General features: G+C 40.0%; 1 protein-coding gene across 4 annotated transcripts in view; it reads left to right on the top strand.

Moving 5' to 3' along the window:
- The first annotated feature begins 262 nt into the window (after positions 1–262).
- LOC144479510 (mesoderm induction early response protein 2-like) overlaps positions 263–18,118 on the top strand; it is an 80,772-nt gene continuing 62,916 nt past the window's right edge. Inside the window, exons 1-4 of one of the 4 annotated variants that reach the window (XM_078198255.1) lie at positions 318–453; positions 11,273–11,360; positions 12,940–12,994; positions 13,529–13,650. In XM_078198255.1, the coding sequence (XP_078054381.1) occupies positions 13,537–13,650 (114 nt within the window). In that variant the 5' untranslated portion in view covers positions 318–453; positions 11,273–11,360; positions 12,940–12,994; positions 13,529–13,536. Of the gene's footprint in view, positions 454–10,825; positions 11,154–11,272; positions 11,361–12,939; positions 12,995–13,528; positions 13,651–18,118 lie in introns of those variants that run through there. The other 3 variants (XM_078198256.1, XM_078198254.1, XM_078198253.1) reach the window with 3 other exon arrangements.

Here is an 18,118-nt window from a genome sequence, read left to right as displayed (position 1 = left end):
AGAAAGGAGACAATGAGAAAAAAACGGGAGAAAGACAGACAGAAGGACAAGGGATGTCTCTGTACAGCAATGAGGAAGGAGTGACTTGCTACCAGTGGAGTGGGTCCCTTTAAACGCAATAAAGGCTACTATAGCGCCCCAGTGACACCAGCGCCCGCCCCGCCGGCCGCAGTCAATGTTCTGCACTCCTGCTGACCGCCAGCAGCGGCGCTGGTCAGCACCACCCCTGGTTAACATCCGGGACCTGGCGCTCGGATCTCCCAGGCAGAGACAGAAACAATATGGCGGAGGTGAGGCGGCGCCAGAGCTGGTTTTACTCCGATGTGATTTAATGACTGCGCCGCGTTTTTTTTTCACTGGCTTCCCGAGCGGCCGGCGGTTGAGGCGCAGCGATCGAGGTCTTGAGGCGCCGGGGTTGGTGAATTTGGAGTCGGCGGGTAGCAGGCATTAACGGCGAGTGGTTTTGATTTTGTTTGGGGGGGGGGGGGGTTTCGCAGCGCCTGTCCCGGCCCCGGCTCACTGACAGCTCCCGGAGCGCAGTGCGCCTGCGCGCTCAGCCTACTCTCTGTTTGTAAACTTGCTGCCACATTGCCCCAGAGGAGCTCAGTGAGCAACTATAGGAATGAGCCTTCAGGCTGTCCATTCAACCTGCTGCATATCTGCACTCCATCATTGATATTGCAAAGCTGCACTCCATATCTCTAAGATATACATATATATGCATTTATAGATGTACATATACATGCGTACATATACACGTGTGTGTGTATATATATGTATACACATGCATATATGTATGAACACATACATATATGTACATGCATACATATACACGTGAATATACATGCTTATGTATGCACATATGTGCATGTATATATGCACATATATGCATATATGTACATGCATACATATACACATGTATATACATGCTTATGTATGCACATATATATGCACGTATATATGCACACATGCATATATGCACATGCATACATATACACGTGTATATACATGCTTATGTATGGATATATATGCACACGCATATATGCACATGTATATATGCACACATACACATATCTGTATGAATATACATGCACACATATGCTATGCATGCAGACATATGCATATAGACATGCACGCATGCATATATATGCATGCCTATATATGCGTGCGTTTATATCTGTGTGCCTGCATGTATATATGTATGTGCGTGTGGTATATATGCGTATATGTGAAAGAAATCTGCTGTACATTCACACCACATGTCTTAATTTGATTGCACATCCTTGTAAATTGAGAATTTCTTACTGAGGATCTTTCACCTAGTTTCTGATCAAATATACAGTATTATTTACCTTTCAATCCTTCCCCCTTGTGCAGATGCAGAATGTGACCCAATATGTGCTCTTGTTTGGTATTGCAATGTTGAGATTTCTGTTTTTTTGCAAAATCCGCTTGCGACAAGAGAATAATAGTTTTAGTTCTGAAATAGAACTGTTCAGCCTCTTTTCCCCCTCCCCTGGGCTCCCGATCCGTTTATGTGTAAACTGACAGTCTTATCCCGTACAATTCTCGCTCAGTCGGGTTGGCAGAAGTTGAAGGGTTGGGTCGCCTTTTTCAAATAAAATAGTATGTTGAACGTTTTCTCAGAACTTCAAAAAGAGTTCTTTCCAGTTTTTTTGAAAACCAGGCCAGAGTTGTGGGTTTGCGACTGGGCATGGTGATTTGGTGCTTTATTGCTGAGTTGCACTTACTTACCTGTGCTGTAACTCGCATGCAATGCCAGCCATGCCCTGCAGTATTGTGCGAGGCTGTTGCTTACTTACACAGGACATTATTCCATCACAATTGTGTGCAGTTTTAAAACTGTGATCGGCTAAATGACGTGCTGTGGGGAAGATGGCAAGGCTGGCTCAACCGAATGGAGGAGTGCGTCAAAACAGCTGAGATCCACCTCGATTGTTGTCGCGTTTAAAAAACTCCTTTTTTGAATAGGCGTTGGGACCGGGAGGCTCAGCAGAAGCTGGGAAGGTGCGACCGAAGGGCAAGCCTTAGTGTGAAGAGGGTAAATAGTTTTGCACTGCAAAGTAAGGATGGGGGATTCTCTCCACTAATCTTAATTCGCAAAGTAGTAACAAGCCGCCCCCTCACCCAATCTCGATTTGTTCTTCCCCAAAGGGCTAGACACATTCATATATTTCCAAAGAGAAAAGTTTCTTCTCTGGAATCATGGAATGGGATGTTGCCCACAAGCCCAACCAGTTTGTGTTAATAGGTAAAAGAAGCGCCAAAAACAATGTTGTGGCATAACCACTGTTAGAGTACCTTTTTTCAGTATACTGTCAACAATTCAATATGCTTTTCAAAAATACAAATTGCCCATACCTGCAAGGTGAATGATCCTTGAATAATAGATGCAAAAAAAACCCGAAACAAATTCTCAGCAATGAAGAGTGTGTACATCTATGCCAAAGAACAAAAAAGCTGCGAATTTCTTGAGAGAGACCTTTTTAGCCAGTTTCATACCAAATATTGGACAGCCATATATTTGGTATTCTCTTTCTCTCTCTCTCTCTTATTGTACATGTACAGAATGTAGCCCAGTGGCTAATCCATCTTACACTGATGTTCAGAGGAGAACTGGAGCTGCCCATATTCACAGGTGTCTTTGAAAAATATAGATTGGATTCAGAATGAAGGGAAACGTAATCAACACGATTGTTATCACGCATCAAATGCAAGAAAAATTCAGATAACGGTCTGGAATTCTGCTTAGTTGTTTGATGAAGTTGGCAGATCTTGATTGCAGAAACCGTTGTCCAAGTTTGGATGTCTGGAAAAGGTTGTGCAAATTTTGTTCAACCACAGGACTGTGATTGAGAGATTGTGTGTAGAAGGTGCCCTTTGCAAACCATTTAACATCTTCGAAAGATTAAACTTGGTTGTGTTCTTATGCAGAGCCTCTTTGGTCTTGGCAGCAATGTTTAGTGTCACAGCAATTGGAATATAGTCACACTCATCAAGTTTGATACATCTGGAAAACTCTTCAATTTGAACAGACGGTGTGGTTTGGCTACGGCCATGGTGTTGGCTGATAATTGGGCTTAAAGCATGTGTGGAGATGCCGGCGTTGGACTGGGGTAAACACAGTAAGAGTTTTAACAACACCAGGTTAAAGTCCAACAGGCTTATTTGGTAGCCAATGCCATTAGCTTTCGGAGCGCTGCTCTCGCTGCTCGGGAGCAGCGCTCTGAAAGCTAATGGCATTTGCTACCAAATAAACCTGTTGGACTTTAACCTGGTGTTGTTAAAACTCTTACTGTGTTTAAAGCATGTGCCCAGTAATACTGATTTTTCATACACAATTGTAACAGACGAAGAATAATGGCCATAACCATAAATCTAAAGAAAGGAACCTGCACCCATTAAACACTATGTTAAGCCATCAATATAATGATGGTGGACTGAATATGGAACCCTGGGAAGTTTTTCATTGAACACTGCTCTTACAGATCACAAAGCATTTTCAGCTCCTGGACTTTTTCTGGTTTGGCAGACTGAAAGGAGCGAGGCTGGGACCAGCTTTGTATATTATAACGCTGTTAAGCAGCTAGGATCTCAGCTTCTTTCTACCTGGTAATACTAAAGCTCCATCAAGTTCAGCCTTGCCACCTTGACCCATTGTGTATAGCAAATGAGATGACATTGCCAATTGTGCAGTGCTGAAATGTAGAAAATCACTAGCATAAAGCCCATTTTAGTAAAACCAAAGCTGTACTAGGCAAAGACATTTTGTTTGAATTAATTATCATAGACTTCCCAAGCATGTACGGTGCAGTTACTTGAAACAAGGCAAGTGTGCTTCCTCTACCAACTTCATGAAGCTGTGGTTCATGCTCCTGGGATGCCAACCAAGTTGGTGTTCAGCACGACATGCAAAATTAGCAACTTTTGAAATGGAACAAGGATAACCACGTCAACAACAATGTGAGCAATAATCAAATGACCAAAGTGAACCTTCTGTATGCATGTGCATTGGGAAGCTCTGTTGCTTCACAGATTGGATTAAGCAGTGTTAGAGAATGACTGACTCTTGACAGCCAGCTGTGAACTACCAACCACAGTTCCTGGAAGTAAGTGGAACTTATCTTGGGATTGTATCCCTTTATTAATTTTCACTCTGGGCCAGTTGGTACTGCAGCAGTCCTGAGTTCTGTACAGATTGCCAATCCATTTTTGATTGAGAGTATCATCTGAACTGATAGTGCAATACTTTTGGATCTGATGCTCTGTCTGTTAAGTAGACAATAATTCCAGGGACCATCTGAAGAGGACCAGGAAGTTCTCTATGTTTTAGCTAACATTTGTTTAAGAAAGCAACCAAACCGATCATCATGTACTGTGATGTTGCATGTGCAAATTGGCTTCCATTCTTAAGTGATTTCGCTGGAGAAACAATAATTTATTGGTTGTAAAACACCTTGGGATGTTTTGATGTGATGGATAGATAGATCTGCACAACCTTCCTTCCTCCTTCACCCACCACTTTTCACCTTTTGTTTCCTCGTTCTGTTTATTTGGTGTTCTATTTTCTTGTTATTGGTCCTGTTTTCCTTGATGATTGATTGCATTTTATAAAGAAATACTATTGAAAGGGAACAAAGATAAAACGAATCGGCCAGCATAAATTGTCACTCATCTAATAAATTCTGCTAATATTTGTTATTTTCAGTTGGATTCATTATCATACTTTCATTCAAGGTCCAAATGATGACTGATCATGTCTGCAATTTTTTATTTTCCATATACCTGATCACTAATGTAACAGAGCTCTGTTTGTGTGGGCATCAGACTGGTTAGCAGAGGACCACTCAAACTATCACTGCTGCAATATCTTCCTCACTTTGCCTGATTTTTAAGTTTTCTCCTCAACATTACTAGGTCTTCTGCCATAGTATGTGTATCTTTGATGACTTTTGATGCTCAGGATATAGTGCTCTTCTGATGGTAGTCTTCTGTGAGTTCTCCTTGCACTGAGGTAGAACAGAGTGAAGCACATTTTCCCTTTTTTTATATTTAATCGTGTGCACAGTTACATCCTTGTGTGCAAAACCAGTGTCTAAGAACATATTAAAGTAACAAATTGTATGGTGTTACTTGCTTGACATTAATTTTGCACAAGTAACGATGCATGCAACTAAATTACTATATGACTAATATGGTATTTATCATTAGTTCTGCACATCTTTCCAATATCCAGACTAGGGTGCCTGTGTTAATCGACTATTGCGTCCTCTATCAAGGCGTTGTATCATGAGATAGAATTAACAACCTATTCCAGGCAATGCTCTGCCATTGCATGTAAAAAGAAATCTTCAGTGACAACTGAGATACCTTGATTTGGTGCAAGCAAATAGGTTCTTGCATCAGCCTCTCTTCTTGCAGTCGTATGCTTGATGTATTTTTAGTAATCCACAGTTTTATTTCTAAAATTTAATTTGCTGTTTTTTTGTTTGTTTCACCTCCTTTGAAGTATAAAGATACTTGTTTCCCATTTATTAGGCTGTTGTAGCATGTTTTATTAAGGTTTCATTAATGATGGGCAATACCGTAATTGGAATTTCAAATTTCCTCAGTCAACCTTGGATTGGTGTCCTAATCATGCTTTACTTCTTTCTGGCAAATGATCTAAACAACACATTGAACCAGCGGCAGTCCTCCTACTCTCAGTAAAGATGATTGGGGAATCATAGAATTATAGAATCCCTACAGTGCAGAAGAAGGCCATTCGGCCCAACGAGCCTGCACCGACCACAATCCCACCCAGGGCCCAATTCCCTAACCCCACATATTTACCTTGCTAATCCCCCTGACACTAAGGGGCAATTTAGCATGGCCAGTCAACCTAACCCGCACATATTTGGACTGTGGGAGGAAACCTTGGCACCCAGAAGAAACACACGCAGACACGAGGAGAATGTGCAAACTCCACACAGACAGTCACCCGAGGCTGGAATTGAACCCGGGTCCCTGACGCTGTGAGGCAGCAGCGCTAGCCACTGTGCCACCGTGCCGCCCATCTTAACCGTGCCTAAGTACAGTAATGCAATCATCTGAAAGCAGAACCCGGAGAGGAAGGTGCTGTTGTGTGTGATGGGCAATGGAAGTCATTTGGAGAAGAATATTGCTTGGATGTGGGTGATCCTGGCTTGTTAATCCAACCCCAGTTAACCTGAGGAGGTTGTGGTGAGCCTTCTTGAACCACTGCCTTCCTTGTGTTCCTTTAATAGCATTAGGTAAGCAGCTCCAGGATTCTGATGCAGCAGCAATGAAGGAATGGCAGTACATTGCCAAAGAGCATGTGTGTGAATTGGAGTGGAACTTGTATTTTGTCTGATCATTGTAGAATTAGTTTGATCTATAAAATATACAAATGCAGACTGTCACACTTCGAAGCTAATTTAGCTGTGCATGTATTTTGATAACATTATATAATAAAAAGTGGTTCCTTATTTTCTGCCTGTTAAATATGGGATTATTTTAAGGTAATTTTTGCAATTAATTTGGAAACATGTCAGTCATGCTGAATTTGGTTTGTTAGGACTACTTTATCATACCCAGCCAACTTTATGGACCAGTGTGTTTGGACAGATGAACACAATGGCCACTTCCAATTAATTTATGTAAAACATGATTTTGTAATTGCTGAAATTTTCTCCTTGAAACTATCCTCCTTAATGGTGCACGGATCAGATTAGCACTTTGATTAAAGGCATGCTTCAGTCATTTTATAGTTTTTCCTCAAAAAAAAGCAAAGGGTCTGTTAATATGTTTAGATTCCTCTGCCATAGAGAAATGTTAGCTCACATCCAATGGCATGCTGCATTATTTGTAAAGATAGTGTTAAACTATCATGGAATCTAAGGCGGAATCTAAGCACCAAAGGAGGGCATTTGGCCCATTGTCAGCGTGCTAACTCTTCTTAACCGTGCAAATTTTTCCTTTTAAAATACATGTCCTGTTTTTTTTTTTGGGTTACTACTGAAAGAGGGGGTAGCCTGTGCTGTAGCAGCCTGTGCTCAAATATTCAAGCAAGTGGGTTGTATCCTTAGTAGGTTTTTTTATTGGGAAGACAAAATAAATTTTGGCTTGTTTCAGGAACTCATGAACATGGCGATAGCTTGCCTCATGTTGGATACCTAACTGACATTAAGACAAAAGGCGTACCTTGGCTCAACATTTGCCAATCATTTTAAACTTGAGGGGTTCTTGACCAGTTCTGTTTTCGGAACAAATCTCAACAGGAACCAATTTTCTGACTGAGAGTGGTGTTCCTAATTGTCTAATGACAGACCATAGAACTGAAAACTGCAGATCATATGCACCATAGGATCTTTTTGCTTGATGTCAGTGGATGTCTTTTCAGCCACAAAATGCTGGTTATTTGAGATCTATGTGGAACAATCACTCTGCAAAGGTAGAACCTATCCCTGCTGGACAGCTATGGGGTAAGTACTTCTCTTTACAGTTTCCTTCCCTCTAATTTGCTCTTTATGTGGCAGTATTTCATTCCCTGCCGATAGCTATACAAAGAAAACTCCAAAGTCACAGCATGCTGCACGCTCCAGCATTTGAACTTCATTTTGTACGATAATTGTGTATAAATTATTTCAATCTTGCTCAAATGAATCATGTTAATGATGAGTAACATGGGTAAATACACCACTTTTGAAAGTAGGTATGCAGTAAATACACCGCCAGATATGTGTTCATCTATGGGGTTGGTTACAGTTGTTTAAGATGCATGTTTAGCCCTACTTCATCAGACTTACAGTTACAGACATACCGACTTATTAGTCCTGATATTCCACGTGGACCTTTGGGCATCCAGGGAATGCGGAGTTTATCTTTAAGTCTTTACAAAATTGGAATAAAACACCACCAAACTCATTACTTCTCAATAGTTACTACAATACTTGATTTAAAGTTTACTTATTAGTCACAAGTAGTCTTACATTAACACTGCAATGAAGTTACTGTGAAAATCCCCTAGTCACCACACTCCGGTGCCTGTTCAGATGCACTGAGGAAGAATTTGGCATGGCCAGTTCACTTAACCTACGCATCTTTGGACTGTTCTCTAACATATTTAAAAACTTGTTATTTGCAGTTACTTTTGGCATGTGTAGTACAGTTATGTCTGTTGTAGTACAGGGATATTGAAGGGAGTTGTAAACAGGACCAATGGTGTGGCTTATTGAGCATCTCATAACCAGTTTATGTTATTTGATTGAAAGAAAATGATGGGCCACTGCAGATTTAAATAGCCTGTTCTCTGATTGAAATTAATTTGATATTAATGTTGGTTTGCACTTTCCTTTGTGCATGAACTGTCACAAATACAATCACATATGTATGATATGCAAGTTGTTGTTTATGAGTGGCATTAAGTGGCAAACTATTTCAATCCATTGAGATATGTAGGGCTCGCCTTCAGCAGCAGCTCATAGTCATCTTGCTGCATCCTGATGCACTGTGTAACCAAGTAACTAAATGCCGTTTTTCTCTCTCTGTGATTTCAAATATTAAAACAGAAACATTTTGTTTGCTCACTGTGAAAATGCGCTGGTATTTTAACAATGATTTGCATTTGTACAGCACCGTTAACATAGTTAAACATACCAAAATGCTTCATGGGTGTGCTATCAAACAAAATTTGATATTGAACCATGTGAGATTTAAGGCAAATGGTCAAAAGCTTGGTTATAAGTGGAGTCTTAAAGAAGATAGGAGAGGCATGGAGATTTCGGAAGAGAATTTCAGTGCTGAAGTCCATGTGGCTACCCATGTGAATCGAATAAAGTTGGGGTTGTGTAAGTGGCCAGGTTTGGATGATCACTAGATCTCTTGACAGTGGTAAGGCTGGGAAAGGATGGGACCATGGAGGGATCCGAAAACAAAGAAGAGTTTTAAAATCTGGCTCCCAATCTGCCAATGTCTGTGTAGATCAGCAAACACAGGGTGATTTAGTGAATGAGGCTTGGTGCGAGTTAGAATATGGGCAGCAGGGATTTGGATGAGCTCAGGTTTACTAAGGGTGGTAGATAGGAGGCTTGCTAGGAAAATGTTGGAGTAGCCAAGTCTAATGGTAACAAAGGCGTAGATGAGGGTTTCAGCACCATGAGTTAGGCAATGGGAAGTAAGTGCTTTTGATGATGGAGTGATTACATATTTGGAAGCTCATCTCAGAATCAAATCCAACACCAAGATTACGAATGGTGTGGTTCATCCTCAGATGGTTTCCAGAGAGAGGGACAGGCTTGGTGACTAGGGAATGGAATTTGTTCAAGGATCAAAGACAATGGCTCTTGTCTCTCTTATATTTAATTGGAGGAAATTTCAGCTCATCCAGCCCTGGTTGTTCTACAAGCAGTCTGAGAAATTGGAGGCAGTGGAGGTGTCGAGAAAGTTAGTGGTGGTGAGGCTGACTTGGGTGTCATCCGCAAACGTGTAGAACCTGGAATTGTGTTTTCGGATGATGTCGCCAAGACTAAGCATGTATTCGAGAAGTAAGAAGGGACCAAGGATTGAGAAAATAGAGCAGGAAGAGAAACCAATCACTAGATAAGAATAGAATAACTTTGAGAAATTGCTCGCAGACCAGACCAAATTAGTCATCTTTGGATGCGGTCAATTTAAATATAATCACACATGTTGCAAATCCAAGGATGGGACACTTTAAGGTTAGGAGTGTCTTGGCTCAATCAAGTTTTCTAGTTGGAGCAAATTCTCCCCATGTTGACGCGCATTTATTTCTCCCTTCCTACACCATTGAGCTGCTCAGCTGATTCAATTTCATTGTGTGCTACTTTGGCAATCTTGAAGATTACTCTTAAATGTGGAAGCTGTCTTCCTCAATGCAGATTTAGCCCTTAATATCTGTATTTAGTAACAATATTTTTGTGTCATATGCTGAACATTTTTGAGATATGAAATATCTCAAAAATATGGCCAGATTTTGTGTTGGTAATGACAGTGAAACAGTCGAAACTGACAGCAGTTTTGGAAGTCTGCATATGCCCAGAATAAGAGTTTTAACAACACCAGGTTAAAGTCCAACAGGTTTATTTGGTAGCAAATACCATTAGCTTTCGGAGCGCTGCTCCTTCGTCAGATGGAGTGGAAATCTGCTCTCAAACAGGGCACAGAGACACAAAATCAAGTTACAGAATACTGATTAGAATGCAAATCCCTACAGCCAACCAGGTCTTAAAGATACATACAATGTGAGTGGAGGGAGCATTAAGCACAGGTTAAAGGAGACAATACACATCTCTTTAACCTGTGCTTAATGCTCCCTCCCCTCACATTGTCTGTATCTTTAAGACCTGGTTGGCTGTAGGGATTCGCATTCTAATCAGTATGCTGTAACTTGATTTTGTGTCCCTGTGCCCTGTTTGAGAGCAGACTTCCACTCCATCTGACGAAGGAGCAGCACTCCGAAAGCTAATGGTATTTGCTACCAAATAAACCTGTTGGACTTTAACCTGGTGTTGTTAAAACTCTTACTGTGTTTACCCCAGTCCAATGCCGGCATCTCCACATTATGCCCAGAATACCATGGAAATTCATAAATCGCTGTCAGTGAATTTTGCGTTCCTCCAGAGGCTGTTGAGGCACCCACCAGACTGCAATCAATGGGAAATCATGTGAATTGATGAAATTTCCACTATTAACACTTTTAAACTTGTTAAAAACCCTTGAAGCAGTTACATCTTGTTGAATAAGGTGTAATTGGGTTTTTAATGCTGTATTTAACGATGTACTCCTGAACACCTTCACTGGCCCACAGAAACAAATTTTATTTGTGCAGTGCCAAATTTCCCCAGAATAAGTTCTATATTAATAAAATGTTTGTTTATCTTCGTTTCAGCATCTTTCTTAAACCAATCATTTATTTTGCTATCTGGAATTTGAAGATATCAAATGTTTTTAACTCCCTGCTCCGCTGTCCATGAAAACATTTCAGCGCTGCTTACCTACTTGCTGACATCACTGATGCTGAGACTTGTCTTGGTGCCAGATTTAAATTGCAGATGGGAATGGGAAAAGCCATGCCACAAATTGCCAAATCTTTGTGGGCACCTTCCTTTGAGGTCAGCACCTTGCGCACGTGTTTCAATGTTGGTTGCAAAATCTGACCCAGTCCCTCCTAAAGACTGTGGCTATCTTCTGTTTTGGACAAAGCTAATTGTTTTTCATCTTGTTCTTTTAGGCCTCTGTTGGTAGACAGAGTCCACGTGTGGTGTTATATCGAACACAGAATCTATGTTCCTTAGAAAACGGGCTTCAGTCTGGAGGAGGTAGGGTATATCAATCGTTTAAGAGCAGTTGTGCCTTAGTAAGAGTTGTTGAAATTGCCTTTTTCTTCACAGAATTCCCCTATGATATTTTAGCTAATTTAAAAAAATATAATAAGCACGTTTTGCTGACTTTTAAGAGACTCTTGAAGAGGGAACTTTTTTTCCTGCCAGACTCTCTTGGTGATGTCACTTCTGGGGAATGTCTCATTGTAATTATTGCATTTAAACCATTCAGAAGCCTGAGAATATTCTGCCTCCGAAATCTACACTAAAAAAACAAATGGAGGAGGGGTAATAATCATGCTTTTTATGGTATTCCACTGTCCATATTATTCGTGATCTGTATGAAGAAATATTATTTCGAACTTATAACTTTCTTAATAACATTAAGATGAATTTGCTAAGCCAAAATTTTCTGAAATTTCCCCAAATGCTGTCAAAATCTATGATTAATGGTGTTGCACTCACTGACGGAGTGCACCCTTTTGTTTCTGGACTAGTCCTGTTTTCCTGATTATCACAGAGCCATTTGACTCTAGTTCTTTTTTTTGTCCGTCACTCTGCACGTCCCTCGTTCAGCCCTAGTGCTCCAAAGCAAACTGACCCTGTTTGCCCTAAAGGGTGACAAAATTATGGATAGCAATCTCAGTAACAGAGAGTGAGTTGGTACTGTTGGTGTAGGATATGATTTGGGATTTAAGTTCTGCTTTTGGTTGACCTGGACTTGACACCTGTTTCAGTCTGAACAGTTGGTCGGGAACGGGAAGAAGTCAGTGACCAGGGAATGGTGGATGTTGAAAATCTTGGCTACAGCCTTCCATGTCTGATCTTTTTTGACTGATCCAGAACTTGATGAAGAGAAGGGAGATAGGCAACACAGAAATAGTTGTGGGTTCCTGAGCCTGCTCTGCCATTTGTGGAAATCTAAGTGCAGCACATCCACAAATTCCCCTCTATCCATATTGGTTGTACTTCCTCAAAGAACACCAATAAATTAATCAAACATGATTTCCCTTTCACAAAAATCATTTGCTCCACTTCAGCATGTTTATTCTTGCTGACATGTATCCTTTTAAAAGAATCTACCTTTGGCTTCAATGGCGCTATTGCAAATGCAACCCAATTTACCATTTTACATCGGATTACATAGCATAAAGGGCACAGAAATAGGCAATTTGGTCCAACCAGCCAATGTTTATGCTCCACTAAATCCATCATCATAACCCTCTATTCCTCCCTCGTATGTTTGTCTAACTTCCTCTTAAGTGCACCTATACTATTTGCCTCAACCACTCCCTGTGGTAGCAAGTTCCACATTCTCGCCATTCTTTGGGCAGTACTGGTTTCTTGGTGACTATCTTATATTGATGGCCTCTAGTTACGCTCTTCCCACAAATGAAAACATTGTCTCTGTATCCTCCCCAACAAAACCTTTCAATAATTTTTAAGACCTCTATTAGGTCACCTTTGAACGTCTATTTTAAGGGAAGAGAAACCCAACCTGTTCATCCTTTTCTGATGTGTATACAAAGTGCATTTCAGGTATCATTCTTGTAAATTTTCTCTGCACCCTCTCTAGTGCCTCTATCGGTGAACAGAACTGTACACAGTACTCCAGGCGGAGTCTAACCAAGGTTCGATATTTACTGAAATACGCTTTTAAAGCGAAACGTGTGATATTTTTCAGGGAATCCTGAAAAGTTCTATAGACATGTTTGCTTTAGCATGCAACACTTCAGCAGAACATTCACAGACCACAAGTGAATGCTTCTCATGGACAGGAGTTGAGCATTGTCCAATAATAATTAACTTATAATTTGCATCAACATTACTGAGTACCTGAGTGCTCGCCTTAGAGGACACACAAGGATAGTAGCTAAATGTTATGATGTGTTCCAGAAACTAAAATACCGTTGCACATTGTAATGAGTGATTGGTTATTATATTGGTATAAAGATAAAATTGTATTTTTATTTTTTCTTAGAACTACCAAAATGTATATACAAAGAAAATGTATTTTTAAAAAACTCTTGTTAACGATTTTTAAAGATTACTGCTTTTTTTTTCCATTAGTTCCCAATTCTTTCTGAATTGTATATTATTTCTTAGGCTGTACAAATGTGTGGAAGAGAATATGTAATTGTTATATTTCATTTTTGTCTTTTAAGCTGGCTCAATGGGCTCAGCAGATCACAGATTCAACTTGGCCGATATCCTGTCTCACAATTACCCACCTCAGGAAGAGGAAGAGACGCCTGAAGCTGATAAATCATTTGAGGATCTGGAAAGGGTAAATTCATGTTAAGAATTTTCAAACTTTGAAATTCTGAGTGCCATACAGGTGTCAGCTCTGTTGTAATTTTGTTCAGGAACTAGATGTGTAGCTGTGTTATCTGTATGACTCTCAAAATTGTTGTAGCATTTCATCCTTGTTTCCATTCTCCTGCCACTTCCTCCTTTAGAGAATCATTTGTGCATGGTTATGCACTGTAGCTACAAGATAAATTTGGGAAAGGTAGATGAACTGCAGAATTTGTTGAATGTTAAAACACTGTATTTCTTTGACAATTGAAGGCAGGTAGAAGAATCACCTAGATGTTCAGTGCTGCAGCCACTCAATCCAGTTGTTGGCGTATAACTACGGTTTACTCTGAATAATTGTCTATTTTGCACTAAAAAAAAGAACCATCCAATAAGCTGATGGTTTTGGTTTATTCATAGAATATGGGCTTGCTGGAAAGGTCAGTATTTATTATCCATTCCTAACTGCCTTTGAGATTAAGCTGAATGGCTTGCTAGGTCATTTCAAAAGGCAGTTAAGAATAAGTCACATTGTTGTGTGTCTGGAGTCACATGTAGGCCAGACTGGGTAAGGACAGCATTTGTTTCATCTAGCATATGAATATGTCAGGGTTTTGTGCTATTCTGGTAGCTTTATGATCACTATTACTGTTTTTATCTTTACAATTCCAGACTTATTTAATTAACTGAAAATAAATTGCCCAACTGCTGTAGATTTAAACTCATTCTCCAAATCATTAGTCTACGTCCTGCATTGCTCTTTCATTTACATAGCCACTCTGCTACTACGCTCAATAAATTTAGTAAGCTAATACCAAAGAAATTGGGATTCAAAAATTTGAATTAAGTGCAGGTTGTGTGTGATGATACTGTGCCTTTAAAAAATGTATTTTGATCATGTTTCTTGTGCAAGATCTGTTTTAGCAGTTTGTTTTATTATTGGTGCCATTTTGTCTGCATCTGCAGCCCTGTTGTTACTGCAGCAGCATAATTGATCTTAATTGCTGTAATGTTTGTTTTAATCTAGTCTAAAGCAGGGTTGTTATTTTAGTGTTTTGCCCTGGATTTTCAGAGTAGTGTTTGATTAGGTTGATAGACAGGTACAGTCACATAACTAGGCGGGACTAGGCTTACATAGAAAAATCAAGTCAGTTGCTGCTTAGACGCTGCAGAGAGAAGTAGCCTTTTTTCTTACTGAAGTCTGGATACTGGGATCTGCCAGAGGCTAAGTTTATTTATCTGAAGTTCTGCTATTTGCAGATCTATTCTTTGGAAATAGCTGTATGGGAGTCACGAGACAGATATCTCTCTGAATCTGTCCAGAGGGGTTAAAAGGCTGGAAATGTAATATCCACATGAGCATATCAGTTCTGTGCTGATCCTGAGGATACTGCTTACATTGGAACTGCAGAGATGGACAGCTGTTAAGAATTATGCTTAGTCATGTTTAAGTCATTTAATTGGTAAACGTTGTGCTAATTCTTTTGTTAAATTCTAACTGTGTTCTCAAATATAGTTTGTTTTAATAAAAGCTTCCTAGTGAGTCAATCAAATCATACCTGGAGCGAAACACCTTATGCTCACCCTGATGCCAAAAGTCAACAAAATTGGAGCCTAGGCTACCTTCGTAATATACCTTGGCGTTTCTGATCTGACAAATTGAGGGCTCTTTGCAGGATTAAAATTTATGATTCCTTGTTTGGTTTAGGAATATTGGACTCAAAGACAGTAAGTGGTGAGTAGTTGTGTTATCTCTTCAGGTGTTGCATTTGGTTGGTTTAAATAGGGAGTGTCTTGTGGACTCGTGGATCTTTCAGTGGCTAAAGTTTTCCTGGGGAGTGGAAGAAGTCACTTGGGGTGCTTCACAAAAAGTAGTTAAAGCAAAGCTTTTGGAAGCGGCAAATTGACATTACCTGAAGGGATGAGGAAGACGGAGATATCTTCAGTGCTAGCTCAGCATTTAAAATTGCCAGAAATATAGTCGGAAACATTGGAAATGGCTAGAATTCAATTACAAATGAAACAGTTTGAATTAGAAGCAAACAAAAAAGAGACAGTAGCAAAAGTGAGGCAACTGCAGCAGAAAAAGAGAGAGGGAAAAAAGTAACTGAAACAGCTTGAACATGAAAAAGAAATGAAACAGTTTGAATTGCAATTAAAAACAGAAGAAAAAGAGAGTTTTTGAACTTCGGAAATTGGAACTGAAAAGTGGACATAAACTTAAAATGATAGAGGTAATGGTATAAGTTGGGAGTAGTGATGAGGACAAATGAACCCATTGTAGTCAAAGGCCTGGTGGGGATTTGTGTAAATATGTCCAAGGTTTGAACAGGAGAATGTAGAAGCCTTTTTCATTTTATTTGAGAAAGTAGCTAAACAAACGAAATGGCCAGAGACCATGTGGGTATTGTTGATTCAACTAAAGTTAGTAGGTTGGTAGGTTGAGCTAGTTAGCTGTTTGTGTCTCTTATCAGAGGCGATATATAGGGATTATAATGAGGTGAAAAAAAACCTCTTGAGTGCATATGAACTAGTGCCAGAAGCCTACAGACAATGGTTTAGAAATCTAAGGAAGGAACCAGGTCAAGCATGCATAGAATTTGATAGGATCGAACAAAGTAATTTTGGCAGCTGGATAAGGACTTTGAAAAAAGACCAGACGTATGATACTCTTAGGGAAATGGCTATTTTGGAGGAGGAGTTTAAAAATTTACTTCCTGAAGTAGTGAGATCTCATGTGGAAGAGCAGAGGATTAAAACTGCGAGGTTGGCAGCTGAAATGGCAGATGATTGAGTTAGTTCATAAATAGAAGTTTAGTTTTTGACATCAGTTTCAGTCTGTGAGGGATAGAAACTGGAGAAAGGGAGATCCTCAGGTGGTAAAGGCAAAGGAGATCTTGGTGAAAATAGGAAAGATAGTTTACCACAGGTTTAAAAAAAGGAAACACATGAGAGTGGAAGAGAAATAAAAAGCCTCAGATGTTTTTACTGTAATAAGGTAGGACACACAAAGTTGCAGTGTTGGTGGTTTAACAAAGCACTGGAAAGACAGATGTTAAAGTTTATTTTTTTTATTTTATTTGTCACGAGTAAGGCTTACATTAACACTGCAATGAAGTTACTGTGAAATTCCCCTAGTCGCCACACTTTGGCACCTGTTCGGGTCAATAGCATGTCTTTCAGACTGTGGGAGGAAACTGGAGCACCCGGAGGAAACCCATGCAGAGACGGGGAGAACGTCCAAATTCCAGACAGACAGTGACCCAAGCCAGGAATCGAACCCAGATCCCTGGCGCTGTGAGGCAGCAGTGCTAACCACTGTGCCACCGTGCTGCCCACGGGATAAACCAGTGTGTGTTTTGTTACAGTGGTGCAAAAAGAATGCACAGCCTGGTCAGGAGTTGGTTGCTAAGAAAGTGCCAGATCTCTTTAAATAATTTTACTTGTGTGGGTAAAGTTTAGTCATGTATACCAGGAGGTATAAGTGAGAAAGTTAAGATTTTAAGAAATACAGGAGCAAGTCAATCTTTAATGGTGAGCACAGTAAGTAGTCTCACAACACCAGGTTAAAGTCCAACAGGTTTATTTGGTAGCACGATCTTTCGGAGCGTTGCCCCTTCATCAGGTGAATCAATGGTGAGAGATGAGGAGATATGTAGTTCAGAAGGAGTGTTGCCAGAAATGGTGGTAATATGTGCACTGATGGTGAGAAGAGGAGTGTTCCATTATATAAGGTGAAGCCTAAGAGTCCGATGTAAAGTGAAGTGGTGGTCGGAGTGATAGAGAAATTACCTTGTCCAGGACTACAGTTTATTCTCGGTAACGATATAGCTGGATCACAGGTGGGAGTGATGCCGACTGTGATTAAAAAGGCCAGTGGAAAATCAAACAAGTGAGATGTTAGAGGAAGCACATCCTGGATTTTTTCCTGACTGTGGTAACAAGGTCAGAGGAGAAATCAAAGAGTAAAGGTAAAGAAGTTGAAGTTCAATGATCAGAAACCATTTTTGATTAGATAGTTGAGAAAGAACAAGCACAGGTGCAGAATGAAGTAGATGTCATTAGTCAGGAAAGTTGGCAGAATTACAACAGAATACAACAGAGATAAAGTAGTTGTATCAGGAAACATACACAGAAGATGAATCTGAGTGTATATTGAAATGCTATTACGTTAAAAATGATGTCTTAATGAGGAAGTGGAGATTTTTACATATTCAGGCGGATGGAAAATGGGCAGAAGTTCATCAAGTTGTATTACCAGTGGACTATAGAAAGGAGGTGTTGCGAGTAGCACATGAGGTACCAGTCAGAGGTCATTTGAGAGAAAGGAAAAGTCGAGCTAAAATACAAAAACATTTTTGCAAGGGTCTTAATTGACTTTGTAGGACCCCTCCCTAAAACAAAAAGTAGGAATCAATATTTATTGACTATAATAGATGTGTCTACTAGATTTCTGG

Source organism: Mustelus asterias, chromosome 26, assembly GCF_964213995.1.
Source record: "Mustelus asterias chromosome 26, sMusAst1.hap1.1, whole genome shotgun sequence".
In the NCBI taxonomy this organism is placed as follows: domain Eukaryota; kingdom Metazoa; phylum Chordata; class Chondrichthyes; order Carcharhiniformes; family Triakidae; genus Mustelus; species Mustelus asterias.
Note: the sequence above shows the minus strand (reverse complement) of the source record. Positions and strands in the feature narration are given on the sequence as shown.